We start from the raw sequence: 21454 nt of genomic DNA on the forward strand, positions 1-21454 counted from the left end.
CGTTCCGCATCATTAACGCTATTACTAGCTCCCAAATAAAAATTTAATTTTTTAACAATTATAAATTTATAATAATAATAAAATAAAATAATATATTATTTAAATTTGGTGGGTTGACGGACTGACCCACCAACCCACGGGTTGAGCCCACCTAACCCACGGGTTAAGTGGGGCGGGCAGAAAAATTGCCGGTACCTATTTTTTTTTTTATTGAGCTCAACCCACCTCTAATCCGCACTGAACTGGGCTGGCCCACGGCCGGAACCCATTTTGACGGCTCTAAAAAAATTTGCGGTTCAAACTAATAACCTAACCTTTCTTAATTGAAAAAAAAAAGAAATTTTTTTTGTCACTGAGTTCAATAAATTTTTTTTTATTATTTGAAAGCTTTTGGCTCAAAGTTGAATAAAATAGTGTTTGAATTTAAAAACATTTTCATCCTTTCTTTAATATTATTAAATATTTAATTTAATATAATTAAATTTGTTAAATTAACTAATATTCAACAACCATATATAATATTCATCAATATAATTAAATCCATTATTGACAATTAAGTTAGTTAAATTTGATAAAATCGCACAAGTGAATATTGTAAAATTTAAATATTATTTCAACAATCAAGCTAAATGTTAGTTCAACTTTTCTCAATCTCTATATACTAGTATTCTCTTTAAAAAAATCTCTACATATTAATATTTGGTATCTCACTAGAAATACTAAATGGTTAATTAACACAAAAAATAGCATAAGAGGGGATTAAGCAATATTTTCTGTTAGGATTCTTGGGCTGAATCATTGCATGCTAATTGCTAATACTATAAACGGATCTATGTGTGTTGAGTTGAGATAAAAACAAAAATGTGTCGGTCTTTGTGGTGTAACTGTTCCGCCGCTATGGCGGTCGTCTTATTCCGAACCGATGTTTTGCCTTTGTACGGCGAAGGAGAAGGAGGACGCAATAAGAATTCCTCTCCGTTACCCACCCACTTCGTCTTTTTTTCTCCACACAGCAATCCCCAAGATGATGGTGATGATGATTCCTTCTACTGTCATTTATTCTTGGATGCCAAATTATGAGATATCTAGCAGAAATTCAGAATTGATCTGCATAATATTGGACAGTGTTCTGTTTATTTTAGAACTAAATGAAGTAAAAGTAGTAAATACCTTTTAATCTGGTAACATGTGACAACCATGCTATTTGGAAACCCTTAATACTGGGTTTGGTTTGGTCCTGTTAGCCTCAGTAATGTTTTTTTAAAGATGGTTCTGCATTATATTAATGTTTTCAAGCTTTTGGTTTTTTTGAAATGTATTGTACTTAATCTCATGAGTACGAGTAAAGAACACTTTTGTTAATTATCATAGGGTATTGAAAAACTATTGTCTTACTATTACTGCAGAGGAGGGTAAAATCATTATAATCAGATAAATGTGTTTGGAAAGCTAAGCTGAATAATAAAGCTCCACGGGAGCTAAGGAATACAATAACTGTGCAGGTTGGTGTGTAAGTATTGCATACTGAAATAGTTTACCGGGTAGAATTGGTTTCTTTCACTTTATTCATACTTTCTGTTTTCATTTTATGTTTTTTTTTTTTTTGAATCAAGAAATGAATTAATTCAAAAAAAACGATAAACACAAGGCGATCGCAACCGATCCAGCCCCAACAAGCCAAGAAAACAAAAAGACCAAGGAATTGGTTCTAAACTAAACCAAAACCTCAAAAAAGAACCTATGTCATCAACTCAGCAATATACCTCCTATACCTCTTTCTATCCCACACTCTATAGATTATCGTATTGATAATCGAATCCTCAACTTTCCTGTTATTTACATTTCCACCAAAAACCCTATGGTTTCTATAAGCCCAAATATGATATATTGTTTCAGTAAAAGCACATTTGAGTAACATAGCACGCCATCCCTTTCCTTTACACTTCCTAGTAATCCAATTCAATTCTTCTGACCAAGTACTTGGCATATGAATTATCTGCAACCAATTAAGAACCGCAGTCCAAATAGTCTTCAACTCAATACAACCAAAAAAGAGATGTTCATGGGATTCCATAGAGGAACAAAAAGCACAGTTAGCATCAACATTCAAACCAAATTTTATCAGGCGATCTTTGCTAGCAAGCCTGAAGTGACACGCCTGCCACAAACAAAAAAGAGCCCGCGGTCTGGCCAGATTGTTGCACATTAGAGTCCTCCAACTCATTTTCTCACTTTCCTCAAACAGAGCCAAATAAATTTTTTTCATTTTAAAAACATCCTGCATTCTGGACTGGTATTGCAGCAACAGGGGCCTCAACTTCATCATGCTACTCATAATCCAAGAGTGACTCTTCTTCAAAACCATACTCCAAATTGATTGACCTCGAATATAGTACGTGTGCAACCATTTAATCCAAAGATTATCAGATTTATTACAGACATTCCAAAGTAATTTCAGGATACTGATTTTATTCCATATAGCTAAGTTGATGATGTTCAAACCACCATTAATCTTCGGACTGCAGACTTTTTCCCAAGCAATTGGAGACTTCCTAGAAATGTTGCTATTACCTATCCACAGAAAACTCCTACAAATAGCATTTATTCTCATGATCACAAATTTTGGCAGGGGCAGACATTGCATCCAAAAATTGATTGTAGCAAAGATGACACTTTGAATAAGTTGCACTCTACCAGCATAAGAGAGAAGACCAGCACTCCAATGAGTAATCCGACCAACAATTTTATCTATGAGAACTTGATAATGCTTTATGTTGAGTTTTTTGCTGGATAAAGGAATACCAAGATACCTAAAGGGCATTTTTCCTTCTTTAAAACCAGAAATCAACAATAATTGCTCTTTGACATTAATATCAACAGATCCGCAGTATATGTTGCACTTTGAAGGATTCACATGAAGGCCCATAGAACAGAGGAAAGTGTTGAACTTGTCAAGCATAATCTGCACTGAACCGATATCACCCCTGGAAAAAAGGAGAAGGTCATCCGCAAAACACAAATTAGTTATCTTCATCTTCTCACATTTAGAATGATAATTAAAGTTAGGAATTTTATCCAGTTGGCTTAGAATTCTGTTGAGATACTCCATAACCAGGATGAACAGCAAGAGGGAGATAGGATCCCCTTGTCTAATTCCTCTCCTAGCCTCTAATCTTCTAGTGAACCTGCCATTGATATTAAAGACATAGGTGACAGATCTGACTGCGATCATGATCCACTTGATAAACTGATCAGGAAAACCAAGCTCTCTCAAGATATGCTCCAAAGCATCCCAATGCACCGTATCATACGCCTTTTGAATATCAATCTGCAACATACATTTAGGAGTACCATGTTTCCTCTCATAGCCCCTAAGAAGCTCAAAAGCCAGCAGAACATGATCATGAAGTTGCTGACCTGGAACAAAGGCAGCTTGATTCTTTCCCACTAAAGTGTCAATAACTTTACTCAATCTATTAGTTAACACTTTAGAAATAATCTTGTAAACAGTAGAACAGCAAGAAATAGGCCTAAAATCTTTAATCATCTTAGCTTCCTTATGCTTGGGAATAAGAGCCACCACAGAACTATTGAAACCTTTATGAAGCCTATTACGAAGGAAAAAGTCTAGGATAGCTTCTCTCACATCACTACCAACTATGCTCCAAGCATCTTTGAAAAAACCCACACCATAGCCATCAATTCCTGGAGTTTTATTCACATCCATACCTTTAATAGCTGTATCAATCTCAGCATTCGAAACAGGGCCAATGAGCATATCTCTTTGAAATTGATTTAGAGTATTGCCATTCCTAATGGCAGGAATGTTCAGACCAGCCAGATTGCTCTCACTAGAACCCAAAAGAGCACTGTAGAACTTTAAAACTTCTTCCTCGATATCCTCATGAGAAGTTATGCAGCTCCCATCCTCTTTGATCAGAGATCTGATAGCATTATGCTTATATCTACCTTTGATAGTAGCATGAAAGTAGCTGTTATTACCATCCCCCTGACGAATCCAATTAATCTTAGCCTTTTGTCTCAAATCACTGTCCTCCAACTCATTGAGTTGAAGAAGCTCAGAAGTCCTGTCCTTTACCCTGTTAATGTTATCCACATTGAATCTATCTCTGCATAGATCTTCATGAGCTTGCTGCAAGTTTCTTCTAGCTTCATCAATTTTCTCCCTTAGGCCATTTAGAGGACTGCTGAGGTTTTTCAGAACAGATTGAAGTCTACTGAGCTTAGTCCAAAGTTTATACATAGGATTACCATGTACACCCAAGTTCCAATTCTTCTTAACTTCATCATGGAAACCATTCAACCTAGCCAGACTGTTTCTGTACTTAAATCTACCCCTGAGCCTGCTACTTTGATCTTTACAACTGAGAAACATAAGGGCATGGTCTGAAATACTAGGAGCCAAAATTTTTAAAGTGGAATCAATATGCATTTGCATCCAATTGAGATTACCCAAAAATCTGTCAATCCTAGAGTATATGGTATTATCAGCTTGTTTGTTGGTCCAAGTAAAGAAATCTCCACAAGTATCCATTTCATACAAACCAACTCTAGACATCATCTCTCTCAAATCAACATATTCAGACTCAGTTACATCTCTGCCACCAATTCTATCTTCAGCCTTTAGAACATTGTTGAAATCGCCCAAAAGACACCAAGGATCAGCCTGCTGAACTCTGAGATCTTCGATATCTTTCCAAAGCTTCCTTCTATCATCTAAGTGATTAAGAGCATAAATAGCCATGCACCAATGCAAGAAATCACCATTGGGATTATAGACACCACAGTGAATCAGCTGAGAAGTACTACAAATGTGCTTGATCATAACTTTGCTATCATCCCAAATAAACCAGATTCTCCCATTTTCATGCTTATCATAGTTATCCAGATACTTCATATTCAGATTGAGTTTATTTCTAACAGTAAGAGCTTTATTCTTTCTTACTCGAGTTTCAAGAAGAACAATAGTAGTGGGGTTGAGACTCTTGAGACGGGAACTGATCTCTATCGTCTTACCAACCTTATTTAGTCCCCTAATGTTCCAAGAAATCATCATGGCACTTTCTCCTGCACCACTAGAGAGTCATTCACAACTCCTAGTAGGCCAAATCCATTAGAGCAATTCAATTCAGAGGTACCTGTATCAGTAATTATCTTCTTTCCAGCTTTCTGCATTGTACCTGTATCAGTAACTGTCTTTTTTCCTGCCTTCTGTACTGTAGTCCACTCTGAAACCAGGTCCTCAGTATTAGTAGTGTTGATCATCTGTGTCTCCTTATTGCTAGGCCCCCCTTCCTCTTGCTCATTACTTTTCAGAATAGGTTTTGGTACCCAAACTTTCTCTTTTCTGACTTTAGGTTTTTCACACACATGTCCAAACTTTTTACACTTTCCACAGTACTTTGGTTTCCATTCATACTCCACAGCTTGAATTAACTCATGCCCTTCATTATCAGCAATAGTGACTTCCTTTGGCATTTCTTGGGTGATATCAATCTCCACTAACATTCTAGCATAAGAGATTCTCAGCCTTTGAGCTGTGCATTCATCTGTAACTATCGGTTTTCCCAGTATACTACCAATTTTCCCCATGGTTTTCGCACCCCAAAGGTATAAAGGTAATTGAGGAAGCTTAATCCAGATAGGGATTGTTCTCAGCATGTCTCTCTTGAGATTAAACTCAGGGGACCAATCTCTAAGGAGCATAGTCATGTTCATAATTGTGTAAGGACCCTTCGATAAAATTTCATCCTTGTCCTGGGAAGAATGGAAACGCATAATGAAGTATCCTTCATCATTATAGAACAGATCTGGCAATTTCACAAAACTCCAATTCTTTTCCATGAATTGCTTAACAGAATTCATACTAAGATCTCTCCCTATGACATACATAATCAAAGCAGATTCCCAATATTTAAGCTCACCAATGATGTCTTCAGGTTCAATTTCAGCAATCGACTTTCCTTCCACAATCTTTGGAGCAAAAAACTCAAGAGCCATCCCATTCTCAGGCTTACGATTTCCACTAATTACATCAGTCCATAGCTTTCTTGGTACCTTATTTTCGTTCGTCTCCTCTTTAGGTTTCTCTGGTACATTGCAGTTCGGTAGGTTAGTTGAAGGAATTGGGGTTTCTTCAGATTCATCATCCTCAGAGCTCACATAGTCTTCAACAGTAACTTCATGACTAGCATTGCTAGGTTCCGGGTTCAATTTCGGTGGTGATTTTTGAGTAGTTGTTGACGGTGGCACCGGAATTTTAGCCGGCCGCCCTCGCCCTCGCCCTCGTCCTCTCCCCATTCAAAAACCAAACTATTATTTTGAATAAATATCATTTTATGCTTTTACCAGTAACTAAAACATATTATCTTATGTTGAAACATGATTTCATTCTTTACTTTTGTTACATGTTGGATGTGTTACTACGACACTTTCTGTTGAAAATGTCATCACCTGGGCTGTTGAGTTGTAATGCCTATATATAGGCTGATGAATAAAGTGTGAAGTTAACATCTAATAGTTCCTCTACTTAATTTTTTGTCAGTGGTATAGAGCCAGGTTTTTTCTTCATCAAAGAAACATCACAACTGATTAAAATTTTCTTAGTACTAGGATTGTATAGCTTATAAGCTTTTGATTGATCACTAACACCAAGAAAAATGCATTTTTCTCCCTTGTCATCTAGCTTTTTCCTCTTCTCATATGCAATATGGACATAAGCAATACACTTATAGCCGGTCTTCATCTCCGCTCCATGCTTCCTCCGGTGTCATATTTTGAACAGAAAGAATGAGACTTCTATTCAAAATATGAATACTCCATTTAACAGCTTCGGCCAAAAAATTTTTGGAATGCCACTCCTCGTTAAGACTTCGCACCATATTCAAAATAGTGCAATTCTTCCTTTCACAAACTCCATTTTGTTGAGACATATATGCTGCTGTAAGTTGCCTCTTAATCCATGGGTCTCACAAAAAGTTGCAAATTCATGTGAGTTGTATTTTCCACGACGATCAGTAGAGAGAACTTTTATTGGACTACCAACTTCTTCTTTCTCAACACGTACTTTATAATATTTTTAAAGGCTGCAAAAGCTTCAGATTTCTCCTGCAAAAAATACACTCATGTTTTTCGTGCAGGTTGCACAAAGTTTTTCTGAAACCATAGTTTGTTGCTACTACAAAAAAGAAAGGAACAAAGCTGCTGCTCTACGTTTATACCTCACGTATTTTCCCTGCCTTTAGACTCACTCAATTTCTCCTGTTTAAACTCACTCTTGGCAGCCGTGTCCACGGACTCTCTCTTGGCTCACCCTCTCTTTTTTTCACCCAGTTGTCACTCTCTAGCTCAGATACCACTGATAAAAAAAATTACAACTCAACATTTAAATGTAAGAGGAACTATTAAATGTAAGAGGAAATTATGAATTAACTTGACACTTTATTCATAATAGACCACATCTTGCAACAACAAAGAAAATTGAAGAAACAATTCCTAAAGATTAGGACAAGAATAACAGACCCACGTGATGACATTTTCAACGACCCCTCTCTTAAATTGATGTTTACAAACACTCCCTTTAATACATATCAACAGCCAAACACCCTCTAAAAAAAATTACAACTCAACATTTAAATGTAAGAGGAACTATTAAATGTAAGAGGAAATTATGAATTAACTTGACACTTTATTCATAATAGACCACATCTTGCAACAACAAAGAAAATTGAAGAAACAATTCCTAAAGATTAGGACAAGAATAACAGACCCACGTGATGACATTTTCAACGACCCCTCTCTTAAATTGATGTTTACAAACACTCCGTTTAATACATATCAACAGCCAAACACCCTCTAATCACGATCTTGCAAAGTGGAAAACGAGTAACTTCCTCAACTTCTGAAACGCAAGCACTCTGAGGGGTTTGGTAAATATGTCAGCAACTTGGTCTTCACTGCTGCAGTAAACAGGATCAATAACTCATCTTTTGTGTGGTTTCTTAAAAAAGATACTTAACATCAATGAGCTTGCTTCTTCCGTGTAAAACAGGATTCTTGGGAAGTTTAATGGTTGAAAATGTCATCACGTGGGTATGTTATTCTTGTCCTAGTCTTTAGGAATTGTTTCTTCAACTTCGTATTATTGCAAGATATGGTCTTTAGTTTAACTGGTCTATAGGAGGGTACGTGTTTTATTTTCTATTTTACATATTCATATGAGTGCCTAGTTTGGTGGTAGAATGTTGAGTTGTAATGCCTATATATAGGCTGCTTTATTGATGAATAAAGTGTTAAGTTAATCCAGAATTTCTCTCTTACATTTAATAGTTCCTTTACTTAATTTTTTTTATCAGTTCCCACATTTATGTAGGTAGGTATCACAATTTGGTTAATTTGGACTTGAATTGTGGAGAGATCGATAGGAGCTCGAATGAAACTGATGACAATGAATCCCCGAATACAAAATTTGTTTTTTTTATGAAGATACCTGATGCTGCAAAAGCCAAACTCATGGAAGCAATTGAGAAAATTATGGAAGCAATTGAGAAAATTACGAGGATGATGAAAAGTTGTTTCAAAGTACACGTCCCAAGCTGGGTATGTAGGAAAATCTAATTCATTTACAGATAAGCTGAGAGTTTTCTGTCATGCTTTCCATAATGATCTTCCTAATGGTGGTGGTAGATCGTTTCTCTTTGAATGTTTGGCCTTATTTTCTATGGGTAAAATTTTTTTTTTTTGGGACTAGTTTTTTTGTCCCTTTTTGCTTCTTCACAGAAAAAAAAAATCTGAGCAAGCTATCATATGGTGCATGAATTCTAGCTAAGATAGCTTGGCTATATTTTCTATATGTCGAGTGGAATTGTGTTTACTCCCATAAAATAATGTAAAAAACGAAAAAGAAGAAAAATGGCTAATCCAAAACTAATGTGGTTCCCTTCACGGTGGGTTTTGATGTAATGATGTTTACGTAGTCAGCATATATAGTGTCAGTCAGTATATAGTGTCCTCCCCTACAATGTGGGTTGATGTTACAGGGAATATCCCCCACTACGTATGTTAATCTCCAATCTGGTGTGGAGAAATTTGTTTGTGATTTTATTTGTACAATAATTGATTGACTGGGCTTTCTAATTCTCATCCTTATTAACAATTCTATCCTATGTAGGATTGTGCTAACTCCTTGAAATGTCTGTTGCAGTGAGAAAAGTTAGGATGGAGATTTTGAGAGGTTCTTTTGTAAAACAATTACCAAAAAAGTCAGAACTGTATCCACAGTCTGCAATGCATACAATTAAAAGATCAAATCCATTGAAGCAAGTGAAATATTATTGATACTTGCCAAGGATTTATTGTCGTAAATAGAATCAAATCATCTAACTAAGCAATAACAGAAAAAATGTAGATCCCTTAATTAGTTTAACATTGTGCGTAAGTTGTTGTAAATCTCTTGTTACCTGATTTGGTTTCTACGGATAAAAGAAAACAATAACAAAATAATGAGTTCAATCATCCACTTGATATTTCATTAATATCAAATGCTAGGTCTAGTATCCAATTGGCACTTGCCAATTGTCCGTGTCTTTTTAGTCACATATATTCACATAAGCCAACAAGGTACTGTACTATCCCTGTATGTGGTGCATTAGTCATATTTGTCTAGAGTGTTTTACAGTTCAATTGAATCAAGATCGGGAACCACAACAACCCTTTTGCTAATCTCGCCAAGATTGCAACACTGTTTCTGTGCAGTGTTCACCGCCATAACATCTTGAACACATCGACAATTTGAACCTGGAGACACCTGTAACAGAAACAAAATTATAAATGCAATAATTGTAGTTACAAGGTAAAACATTCTACAATTAAATTGGACACGCACAAGGGAAAAACTAAACTGACTATGCACTTTAGTAAATATAATAAATTGAGGAGATGTACAAATAGCAAAGGGTATTTTTTTATTTTATTTTAAATGTATGGGCAAATAGCATTCTTACGTCGAGCAGAGTTTCTCCTAATTTTAGTTTGATTGCTCCACTCTTGTACACCAGCATTTTGCCCATATATCCCCTTGGCAACTCTTCCAAGGCATTCTTTGACTTTGTGGCCTCTCCCGATACTGTTGATGTACCAATTTTCTCCTTCCCCTTATTACTCTGCTTGTCCATAGGCAGAGGAGTAGGAATCTGAAAGAAAAACATCCTTTGTTCCTCACTCTCCTGTTACAAAATTATCTATGCATTATATCACAGTTTTTGCTGTGTAATGTTTGTACAATTACTTCATTATATATCTGTCATTAATGACTACTAACCAAGATCTCGAGTTCTGCAGCAGAATTAACAGTATTCTCATCATACTCCACACTAGTAGCAGCTTCACCAAATTCTTTCTCATCAAGAATTTCTACCAGAATAAAAGTTCAATACATGACTGTCATTGTTAAAGAAGCATCCTTTGGAGACTTGCTAAAAATATATTTTTCTACCCAGTGTAAGTATTCTACTGTCTTTTATCAGTATAGTTCATGAATATTAATTCTATTAATAGTTCATCTGTTTATGTATATGAGAGCAAACCTGGATCTCCAGAATTTGGCTTCCTCAAAGGAAGAGTAGTCGGATAGTAAGAGTTTTCATAATCCTGTGGTTAAAGGTTCAGATGCTTAGATGTATGAGCAAGATACAGATAAGAATAGAACAGATGCGTGATGACAAAGTCTCACCCATGGTTCCTTGTACTCTCTTTTGATTTTCCTGGCAGATGCATTAGAAGCATCATTTTGATCCTCAGTAGCAACTGAAGAATGTCTTGAACGAATTTGCTCATTGGCAAAATATTTAGATGGTGAACCACTGCTTGTGCCACTATCTATAGATTTGCTTGTGCCATATGTCCTGAGGGAATGTGATGATGAACTTCCAAGACTAAATGCAACTTCCACGCTCGCTGTAAGTTTTAAACACCGAAAATAAGCAGCAAACAAGATGAATAAAATATTAATCAGGAAGGTGAAGGTAATTTATCTTTGTGAGCAGGCCACACAATCAACTAATGAGGGAGTCCAAGATATATGTTCACGCAGTCAAAATGCCGGGCTAGTATTTTCCATGGGACTTCTCTGTTAAACAGAAAAGCTTAACATATTTCATGTAAATGTACTATATCTCGTTTGAAACTATAACCACGCTTTTCCCTTTACACAGATACTACCTATACTCACCATGCGTAGCAACTGTCTTCAATTTCAAAATCTTCAACATTAACCACAAAACTTTTCAAAAAGCAATGCAACTATCATACGAAATAGGGTGATTAATAATGTTCTACAATGTTTTTCATATTTTCAACGATGATGTCTTTTGGCATGTAAGGTTATGAAAACGAACGACAAATAGTGTTTGCAAAACTAATGAAATTTTACAACCAAAAACTAATGAAAACTTACATTTTCTTTCGACTTTAGGCTCGCGTTTTGCAGGATTTTCCTGCAAACGTAAATAACAGCAAATCAGTAACACTTTAGCATCAAGGGAAAGAAAAAGCCTCGTTAGCTTAACATAACAATTGCTAACTTATGATATAATTTAACCGAGTTAAGTCCATGTAGTCTTCATGGCAACCTCATTGACATAGAGCTTGATATAGTGCCAATAACAATATTGCCGGGAACTCAGGTAAGGATTAATAAAAGATTAACTTCTCAGAAAGTTCCCTAGCAAACAGTTTAACTATTCTGTGACAAAAAGAGTAAATTTACAGACTCACGTGTCATGAGGCATGACATCCTGCTGTGATATTCGTAACATTAATTAAACTTCACTATGGTTCAGGTAACTAGAGAACACGAGCACGTTGCTCTTATTCATATAGTGCAACATGGCATTTTGGGTGCAATGCCCATCACACTGTTTTATATGACTACCTTTGAGTGTAACACTGCATCTCTGAAAAATCTCACACTCGCATGTATTTGGTATTGATTATTTTTTTAGGAAAATAAAAATCCTTCTTTTATGTTAAAAGTTCTCTGCTTAAATTTTTATTTTATACTTTTTTTAATATAAAAGGTTATAATTCAAATTCACACATATAGCAGCACACACAAAATTTGGTAAAATTGTTAACCCTTCCAATTAATTATTTACACTCTTCACTAACTATTTTTAGTTATAGATTCGAAATTAAGCAAAATTAAAAATGCAATCTTTATATTTTAAAGTTTGACAGAAAAATAACTAATTTCGCACTTCTTATTTGAAAATAATAGCTGTAGTTAAAGAGTGTGGATAGACGAACGCCAAAAAAAAAAAGAGTGTTGATAGACAGCTACTTTTTGACTAAATAATTCACGAATATAAACGTTCTGATTTCTATTCTAACCTCTTTTTCTTTCGAGCATTTAAACAAAAGGAAGGAAATTTGCGTAAATATTTAATATTGAATTTTGACTTCAAAAGTTACCATAATAATAAATTAGGAGCACTGCACAGTAATAATGAACATGAAATGATTAAGAGAGACTTACATGTCGTCGACGCGAGAGAGCTCGAGGCACTTCGCTATCTTCGTTTCGCTTATCATCCGCTTCGCTGCATCGAAGTAATTTCCACAATCAGATACTAAAAATAATCTATCTATGCGGAATTCAAAGTGAATTTGCTCAATTACGTTTTGGGAGCTCGGACTGCTTTGAGATTCCTGGGTTTGAACTTGGGCTGAATGAAGAATACAAAAACAAACAAACAATATTTTCAACCAAAATTAACATTTTCAGAGAAAAGGAGACGGATTCGTTGTCTGTGAGTACCTTCCAGGCTTTTGAAGTGCCCTGATCTGGGTCCATGGCGTTGCACTTCAACAACACGAAGAGCAAAACGACGAACTCAAAAAAACACCTATTTTCACGAAAAATGGTTTCGAACCCGTGACCTAACTTTCGTTGCTCGGGAACTCTACCACTGAACGGGCAACACTATTTATGACCTCATCTCCACTTTATATTATAAATAGGTAAGAGTCATGACAATAATGTTGATTAATTCTGATAAGAGAATTTATAACATTTAAAAATTAAAGAAATAGGTAATTTAAATAATTGTGTTAAAACAGCTTTAGTCGTTCATGTAAGATGAGTGAAAAGGATTATTTTGGACCTTACTTAGCAACTTAACTTGGTCACACATCTCAATTACGCTTGTGTTTCATTAACTAGTAGACGATTAACTCTTCCATAACCTCAACTGCTAGACCACTATACGGTAACAACAAGTCTCTTCAATTAGGTATGCTCTCTTCTCTTCTATGAACTTTTATATTTTCTTGTTGAACAAAAATCTTATATGATCATCATATTCATATGTGTAGGATCACACCTCACACGATTAATAAAGTATAGTTCTTTCATAATTGATCAGTTTAAACATCTCTAAATCAACACCTAAAAACTCTAATCTAGCATATTTTGATCAAATGCAAACATATATACAATTGTCACATTTTTAAAAAAATATGCTATAAATAGATGCAATTTTATATAAAAAAAATTATATTTTACCAATATTTCATGATAATAAAAATCTCCTTCATGTTTTTTTACACTCGTTTAATGTCCTTTTTGTATTATTTTTAAAGAAAATGAATTTTTTTATTCCACCCAACTAATTCTAAGTTGAGTAAATTTGATAAGTTATTTGCACAAGATAATATAACCATTTTATGTTCTACATTAAATTAAAATAGAGAAAACTTCATTTCTTTTAAATTTAAAATTTACTCTTTACAATTACACTATATGTGTTTCGGCTATACTTATAGAAAAATGAGTTTATTTTTTTTTTTCATTTAGGCTAAGTTGTATTTTTGATGGTACAATCATATAGATAAATACAATTCAAATTATTTAAGAGTCACAACTTAAATGATTAGTCTATTTAATAATTTATCTCAACTTTAGCCTTTTTTACCTTTAATTCTTTGTCCTAGGTTTATCTCAGCATTGAATTAGTCTTTCAAACTCCCAACAGGAATTGGAATCTAACAAAAAGCGTTGGTCTTCAATGTGAAAAAATATACTCATATTTAGTGTTTGACCACATCTCAAATAAGATCATATTTGAAAGAGAATGCATGTGAATTTTTTTTAAAAAAAAACTGTTTGCACATGAGTTTATTAAGTTGTAATTATTTTCTTAATTTAATAAGTTTGGTTAATTTTTTAAAATTGATATTCATGGTTCATGAGTTTTTGATATTAAGACCCGAAATAAAATCTTGAAACTCCACACTCTTTAGCACGGGATTTTTTAAGTAATAAGAAAGAAATTTGGCTCTTTTCTCTCTAAAGGAAAAAATATTATAGACAAAAAAAACAAAATTGAAAACCTTCTATCAAGAAAATAATTACAATTATAATAAAATACATAGGCACAAGAGACACACAATAGGGGATTGTTGACTCTTTCGATTTTAAATAATGCATAGATTAATAAATGGACGATGAGAGAGTCAACTTCCTTTCAAATTCGACAATTTAATTGTCGACTTACACTATTGCTATTGTATTGAACGTTTTTCAAGTTATACCATTTTTTTGGGGTACATACAAGTTATACGAATAACACAATCAAATACATTTAGACCAACTAGGTAAAAAATCATTGACAAAGTTTTCATGTTACATAAATTTATAGGTAGTCTTTTGTGGTACAGATGTACAATAATAGATAACTAAAGACTAATGCAGTTAAAAGCTATAACATAAGAGAATATGCAATTTGGAGGTGGATGTTTGGAATAGGAATCAGTGCGTATTAAGTTGTCACCATTGGAGGAAGAGCTGAATAAGGATCGGTTGTTTCTACAAGCACCAATCAAGGCTTTTGTAGTCTCAAAAAAACTTCAATTGTCGTTCTTGTATTAAAAACACGTGCAAACAATTGAAAAGTGCAACAAACGTTAAAACATTGAACGATAAAAAATATAACACTTGCATAATAAACTCACGTATATTAATACGACTAAAATAAAGTTATTTTACACAACCAATCTTCACAAATTTTTCTTATTTCTTCTCCATAACATTATTCCTCCCTTTCACATATATGATCTTAATGTTCAATCTCATTCATTTTTTTTTATTCACATATCTCAAATCCTTAACTTCCTTTCTTATTTGTTGTCATCCAGTAGACCTAACCCAGTTCAGTCTCAAACTTTCGTCAAATTTGATGCAATATCAATCTCCAAATGATCCAAAAAAACACCGATCTTCTTGCCTAAAAATAGACCCATGACATCAACGATCGATGTATACCCAAGTGAAAATTAATTGATTATCAGGTTTCTGGCTTTAGTAAAATGTGGGTTAAAGGACCCAAACAGTTGAGTAAAAGTCTTTTCAATGGCATAGTTCGAGTTCTAAACTAGTACTAACTACGTTTGGCGAATCTGACTTCCCTAATAGTAGATTCTGGAAGGAAAAAAAGCTTCCTATTGTTATCAACCCATGAAAACAACATATCCTTTCAATTCTTCACATCTTAAAGTACTTAAACAACGGGCATATTATTACTTTTTGGCAGACGGAGACTGAAAAAAACCAAGCACACCAGCGAAATAGCATGACTCGTGGATGTGATAACCATGACCTAATATCGCATAGTTGAATTATAAAACTTTATATATCCCTAGTGACAATACAAAGCTGTATTAATTCAAAAAGCAGGATATGAAGCAGGAAAATAAAGAAAATTTCTACAAGTCCAATTCTTTGATCATTTACTCTATCTTCGCCCAGCAACAGAGCTAAACGAAGCATGTGCAGACAACTCAAACACTCTCATTTTCACCTCAGCCTTCACCTTATGCCAAATAACATTGGCCGTGTCAACTGGGCCACATGATCACTTCAGAAACATATGAGAAACTTGATAATTGCCTGTATCATGATATAAGAACTTGGTGTTCATAACACCATGTCAGCCAAACTTTTAATTTGAGGCAAAATGTAAAAATGCCACCAAAGTCTGACATTTATCATGCCAGGAACAGAGAAACGTTTCAACCCTTTTACCTGTCACACTGAACTGTTAAGTACATTTTATAGTTGCATGATCAAACCATCCTTAAAAAAAATCTCTACTACCAACCCAGAATGCCAAAAGCAAATGGCAAGGCTTGATTACCTTTGTGATGAGAGATGTATGATTAAAGGCATCTAAAACGCAGCTTCAGCACCAAGTGATTAAGAGAACTAGAGTCCTCAAACCAAAAAAAATTAAGCTCATCACCAAAACTATAAACAAGTTAGAATCAGTTGTGAATGAACTAAAAGTCTAAAACAACTGAATGTGACAACAGAAAAGTATCAACATGAAACACCAGGAACCAGCTGCCATAAGAGACCAAACAAACTTTCAAAAGGAAACATTAGCGACCAGACATTAAGTCCTACATGACAAGAAATGATTAATAACAATCATAACTATAATACGCTTTTTTGACTTCTGCCATATGAAGACTGCTATCAACTTCTATCCCGAATCTCTGCAAATTTCATAACAGTACAGCAAGGTTAAAGAAGTGAGTCCCAAACTTCGAAGAAAGACATGGCAAGAGGTTAAGAAATCAGGTTCACAAGAGCTCCAAGAAACATCAGGCCTGTCACAACGTTACATCATAACAATGAAGAGTTAAGAGAGGTAAAACCATGATAAAAATATCGAATAGAAATGCAAAAAGGCCATTGTTAACTTTATGCATGATTACAAAGCTTGAGAATGGACACCGTCAAGAAGCAGAAACAGATGCATGAGACCATTGAAAACAATAGAAGAAATTTATGGATGTAATCTTCAAAATGACGCATTCAAACATAACCAATCAGCCAACACATAAATCATGACAGCAGTTCCTTGTTTTTTAATTCACATCAAGATGCAGATTTTATACCTGAACCATAAACTGTATCAAGTTTCTGCTCCAATGCACAAAAATATTATGAAGGAGACCAGATACCATCACATTCATACATGAGCTGGAGAAAATAAATACAAGAAAATTTGTGTAGATATCACATACTTACACAATCATATATCAGTTTGCCCTTTCTTCTGTAAGGGCCCTTCAATTATACAAAATAACAGGTGGAATTCAAGTTAACAAAGAATGTTGAATACAATATTTTATATAGCTAAAATAGCTTTATTTGGGGTCAGAGATTTCGAAGAGAGGCTTTTGCGGCTAACATTGCCTTCTATTTGCAGAAAAATAAACTACAGCAAAAATTAATACATATCAAAATTCAGAAACCTTGGGAAGGTTAAGAAACCTAAAAATTCAACAAGAACAAAGCAAAGATATGTTAATGAAGCAAAAATGTGCATACAAATAGCAATAACCCTATTGAAGATGAAAATTGGTAGAGTTCATGTAAAGGCAAATAAAGTTGTCTCCAGAGCAATAATTATGGTTATTGCCAACTTGGAAGAGGCCACACAGCATAATCCAGGCACATAAAAGTTAATTTTAATAGCATTATGTATTAGGACCAATTCAAATCCAAAAATTTTGTTGGTCCCACCTGTCTTCAGTTAGAAGAATATCAGAAAAAGCTCATGGTTTTCAGGGGTGCTCATCCACTGAAATAACTTTAAAATGTCACTTACAAACGGGTGATTAGTAACATTTTAATTCTAAAAGAACTCGTGTAAACAACAATTCTAAAAGGGTTCCATACTTCAAAATAAAAAAAAATTAAGGCAAAATAAGTTGTGAAAACAAGTCAGGAATTGAAAGCTAAATCATATCAAAGTATAACATGTATATGGTCAACTATTAAACACGAGAAATCAAGATGGTAAACGCACCTTTTGGAACACTGAACCAAAATTGATCAAAATCATTTCATCTCTGCCATGAACTTCTCATACTCTGAATCAGCTGATGAAGCAGGAGGAGGCACTGATGGATTTGTGGCCCTAGGCACATTTCCAATGCTATGGGATTGATTGTCTGCTGATGAAGCAGGAGGTGGGACGAGAGAATTACTGGCCCAAGGCACATTTGCAATGTTGTGGGATTGATCTGAAGTTGAGACAGGCATGGGGGCAGAAGGGGGAGGTGGTGGAGGAACTGCATTGTAGTAAGGTGGATATCCATAAGATGCAGGATATGTAGGTTGAGGTGGAATTGGAGGTCCTGAGTTACCATACATATTAGCTGGTACAGACTGAGTTGAGTTATTGTTGTCAGACTGCACTCCGGGTGGGTAACTCTGCTGCACTTCACTAGAAGTTGCAGGCTGGGATGGGGCACCGGGAGGGCCAGTCGGCACAGGAGGAGGATATTGAACCCCATAAGGAGGCATATGTTGACCTTGCATAGGTGGATACATAGTTGACCCAGGTGGAGGAGGAGCATAGGAAGCATATGGAGGAGGAACAGGGGGTCCCCATGGCACTGGGGCACCACCGTAACTCCCAGGGGGAGCAGTCCCAATGGGGCCACCAGCAGTATACTGTTGGGATGGATACGCACCAAGTGGCTGACTTGGAACAGGATAAGTTGGCACAGCAGACGCCGGTGGGCCAGGAGGTACAACAGGCTGAGGAGGCTTACCAGCAACTCTCACTGCAATTGTTCGACCCTCAAGGCGATAACCATTCATGGCAAGGATTGCATTGTTTGCCATTGTGATATCAGCATACTTCACAAAACCATATCCTTTACTTAAACCCGACATCCGGTCCTTGATAACTTTCGCCATAACAATCTCACCAAACTGTTGAAATAATTGGATCAAGCCATCATCATCAAGATTGGGCGGCAAGTACCCTATGTACAAATTTGTATCATCAATTTCCTTCTTTACTGCAGCAGCCCCTAAGCCTGCTTGAGGTGCACCGCCAACAGTACCAGAATTGTTAGCCCAAGGAGGATTGCTTCCAGAAGTGCCTGCACCAATTGCCAATGTACTGGTTTGCTTTGTTGCAGATTCAGGAACCGAACCTCCTAACTCTGCAAGGAAATTCTGATACTCATCATCCATCTTCTTCCCAGTAGCACCCTTCACCGGACAATCTATGCTTGGATGACCACCATCCCCACAATGCTTACACACAACTTCACTCTTAAACGTTGATGTCCTAGTAGGACACGCATATTGGCGATGACCAGGCTCACCACACAACCTGCAATACTCCTCATCCCTGATCGTCCCATTCAACGCAGCAAGCTCCCTAAGCTGTTGCCTCTTATGCTCATTCAATACCTCATCCACAGGCTGCAAGAGCTTCTCCACCATACCCGCAGCAGCCTCAAGCGACTCCGGTGTCTCTGCCTCAACTAACACATGCAAATCTTCATTCTCCGAAGGGTCAGGTTTCAAATCCCTCTTCTGCTGAAGCCTACCCTCTTTCACCGATCCCTTACCACGAATCACAATTTTAGCACCAGTTTCTTTCTCCATCCGCTTCTGGGTGTTACCTCGAGGACCAATAATAAGCCCAATGAAATTGTAACCAGGGTATTCTTTCATCGGTATATAAAGCTTCTTCTGAAGCTTGGGGGGCCTATAATCCGCAGGTGGCTTAAATGCAGGGTTCTTCTTTATAATCTGAGATATAATTTCCTGCCTCTCTTTTTGCAATCTCTCACGCGCACGATATTCCCTAGTGTTAATTCTAATGCCCATGTTATCATATACAGGTTCAGGCGAAGGGGATCGAGCACCTTCAGGGCGATCATCTAAGGGCAAACCTGACTGTAACATTCGACTAATCTCAAGAAGCCTACTATTCAAAGCTTGAATCTCTGGATCGAATTCAATACCGCCCATGAAATCAGGAAGCTGAATCACCGGTTTCGGCTCGTCATCCGCCCAACGAGATTTCCTCTTCTTCGGTCCGCTCCCCGAATCGCCGCCACCGCTCTGGTCGTTCGATTCCGGCTGCGGGTCCCATCGGCTCCGGCGGCGCCGCTTGCTGGTGGTCTCCTCCTCGCCGCCGGATTGATCCCTGTCAGTGCCGCTGCGCGTCATTCCTTCGGAGAGCAATGGCTTCGAAATCTGAAGATGCAAGCCGTTGTTGTCGGCGGCGACCTGGCCGTTCTCCGATGGTTCGCCGTTCTTGGTGCCGTTACCGTTTTCTCCGGTTTCCGATTGATGTTGCGGCGGTTTGTGATACTCCGATGGATCGTAGGGAGGGAGGGGAGGGAGATTTGGGATTGAGTCGAGGGCGTCCATGGATGGAAGAGAGAGATAGGGTTAGGGTTTTAATCTGAACAGTGAAACAAGTAACACCACCACAAAGACTCCAGAATGAAATTCAGATTGTGATGATTTATTTATTTATAAAGTGTCCACCTAACACATCCCCTTTATATATGCAGCACGAGTTGGATACGAAATCCAGATCTACGGGTACGGTAAACCCGGATCCGATAATATTAAACGCAAATCTTCCACGAGACCTTTTCTTAGGATATAATGAAACAGGAGAGGTGATCATGGTTTGCGGTTCAACTTATTCAATTATATTTAATTAATTTTAAAAGTATTTAGATTTAATATAGAATTGATTATATTTAGGTTGAATAATGGGTTAAAAATTATCCGTATCTCATCTAATCTAATCCAATCATATAATAATAATAAATATTAATATTATTAATAATAAAATATAAACATAAAATTTCTTTATGCAACAAATTTGCATATTTTATATAATTATATTTTACATTTTGGTCTAATCATAATCTAACCATGAATTGGATTGATTTATATCAAAATTACTAGAATCCGACTCAATTCAAGATTTTTTAATTGGATTGGATAAAAAAAGTTTTAAGAAATTTACAAATAATTACAACTAGGGTCATAATGTCATGCACTCATTTTATGTAAGCATGTGTTAAAAATATCTATGTGTATAAATATTTTATTTAAAAGTAAATAATAAAATATATGAGACAAAATCAATCATTTATACCCTAACTAAACAATTTGAAAATTTTACTTATATATTTCTATTTTTTATAAATGAAATATTTTACCCATAAATCGTTTATATTTTTTATTTTGAACCTAACATCAATAGGTACCATGCTTTCAATTTGATAGAATGCGGGTTTGGGTAAACGAGATAATAATACATCTTTTTTTTTTACTAGATAAAAATATATCCAATCAATTTTAAATGAGATAATAATATATCTTTATATAAGAATATATTTGGTCAATTTAAATAAGATAAAAAAATATATCTTTTTAGATGAGATAATAAGAGTATCTTTAATAATAGTTTCCTAAAGCATTTCCAACGACAATTTTTTATTTGAATAGAAAATTTTAACTAAAAAAAGTAATTTATTAAAGAATTTGAATTTTTTTAATCTAAAATTCATTGTTTGGATTTTTTTATGAAGAATT

The 21454-nt window shown here is 35.6% G+C and overlaps 2 protein-coding genes and 1 long non-coding RNA gene across 4 annotated transcripts; 1 reads left to right on the forward strand and 2 right to left on the reverse strand.

Moving 5' to 3' along the window:
- Nucleotides 1-881: 881 nt before the first annotated feature.
- On the forward strand, nt 882-9156 carry LOC114425109. Its single transcript, XR_003669194.1, has 3 exons — nt 882-1030; nt 1407-1502; nt 8393-9156. It is a non-coding gene; the product is annotated as an uncharacterized LOC114425109 (long non-coding RNA).
- Nucleotides 9157-9436: 280 nt separating this feature from the next.
- LOC114425108 lies at nt 9437-13004 on the reverse strand. Of its 2 annotated transcripts, none has more exons than XM_028391875.1 (9): nt 12836-13004; nt 12697-12743; nt 12554-12617; nt 11474-11513; nt 10751-10974; nt 10605-10668; nt 10340-10431; nt 10023-10211; nt 9437-9826 (listed from the first exon to the last, which is right to left on the reverse strand). In XM_028391875.1, exons 1-9 carry the CDS (start codon nt 12869-12871, stop codon nt 9692-9694), a joined length of 891 nt encoding a protein of 296 aa, XP_028247676.1. In that variant the 5' UTR covers nt 12872-13004; the 3' UTR covers nt 9437-9691. The 2 variants fall into 2 exon arrangements, with proteins under 2 accessions (XP_028247676.1, XP_028247675.1); XM_028391874.1 differs by having other exon boundaries at nt 10023-10244.
- Nucleotides 13005-15661: 2657 nt separating this feature from the next.
- Nucleotides 15662-20381, reverse strand: LOC114425051 (splicing factor-like protein 1). Its single transcript, XM_028391794.1, has 2 exons — nt 17895-20381; nt 15662-16686 (listed from the first exon to the last, which is right to left on the reverse strand). The coding sequence occupies exon 1, from the start codon at nt 20267-20269 to the stop codon at nt 17927-17929; it is 2343 nt and encodes a 780-aa protein (XP_028247595.1). The 5' UTR covers nt 20270-20381; the 3' UTR covers nt 15662-16686; nt 17895-17926.
- Between the last annotated feature and the right edge of the window lie 1073 nt (nt 20382-21454).

This window comes from Glycine soja, chromosome 9 (genome assembly GCF_004193775.1).
Source record: "Glycine soja cultivar W05 chromosome 9, ASM419377v2, whole genome shotgun sequence".
Lineage (NCBI taxonomy): Eukaryota > Viridiplantae > Streptophyta > Magnoliopsida > Fabales > Fabaceae > Glycine > Glycine soja.

Bases quoted from the DNA above. Each gene is read 5' to 3' on its own strand.
- LOC114425108 (XM_028391874.1), bottom strand. From the start codon at position 12,871: ATGGACCCAGATCAGGGCACTTCAAAAGCCTGGAAG. The intron at 10,669-10,750 runs GTGAGACTTTGT...CTTTAACCACAG, and splicing joins GAGAGTACAAGGAACCATGG to GATTATGAAAACTCTTACTA. The intron at 10,432-10,604 runs GTTTGCTCTCAT...TTATTCTGGTAG, and splicing joins GCCAAATTCTGGAGATCCAG to AAATTCTTGATGAGAAAGAA.
- LOC114425051 (XM_028391794.1), bottom strand. From the start codon at position 20,269: ATGGACGCCCTCGACTCAATCCCAAATCTCCCTCCCCTCCCTCCCTAC.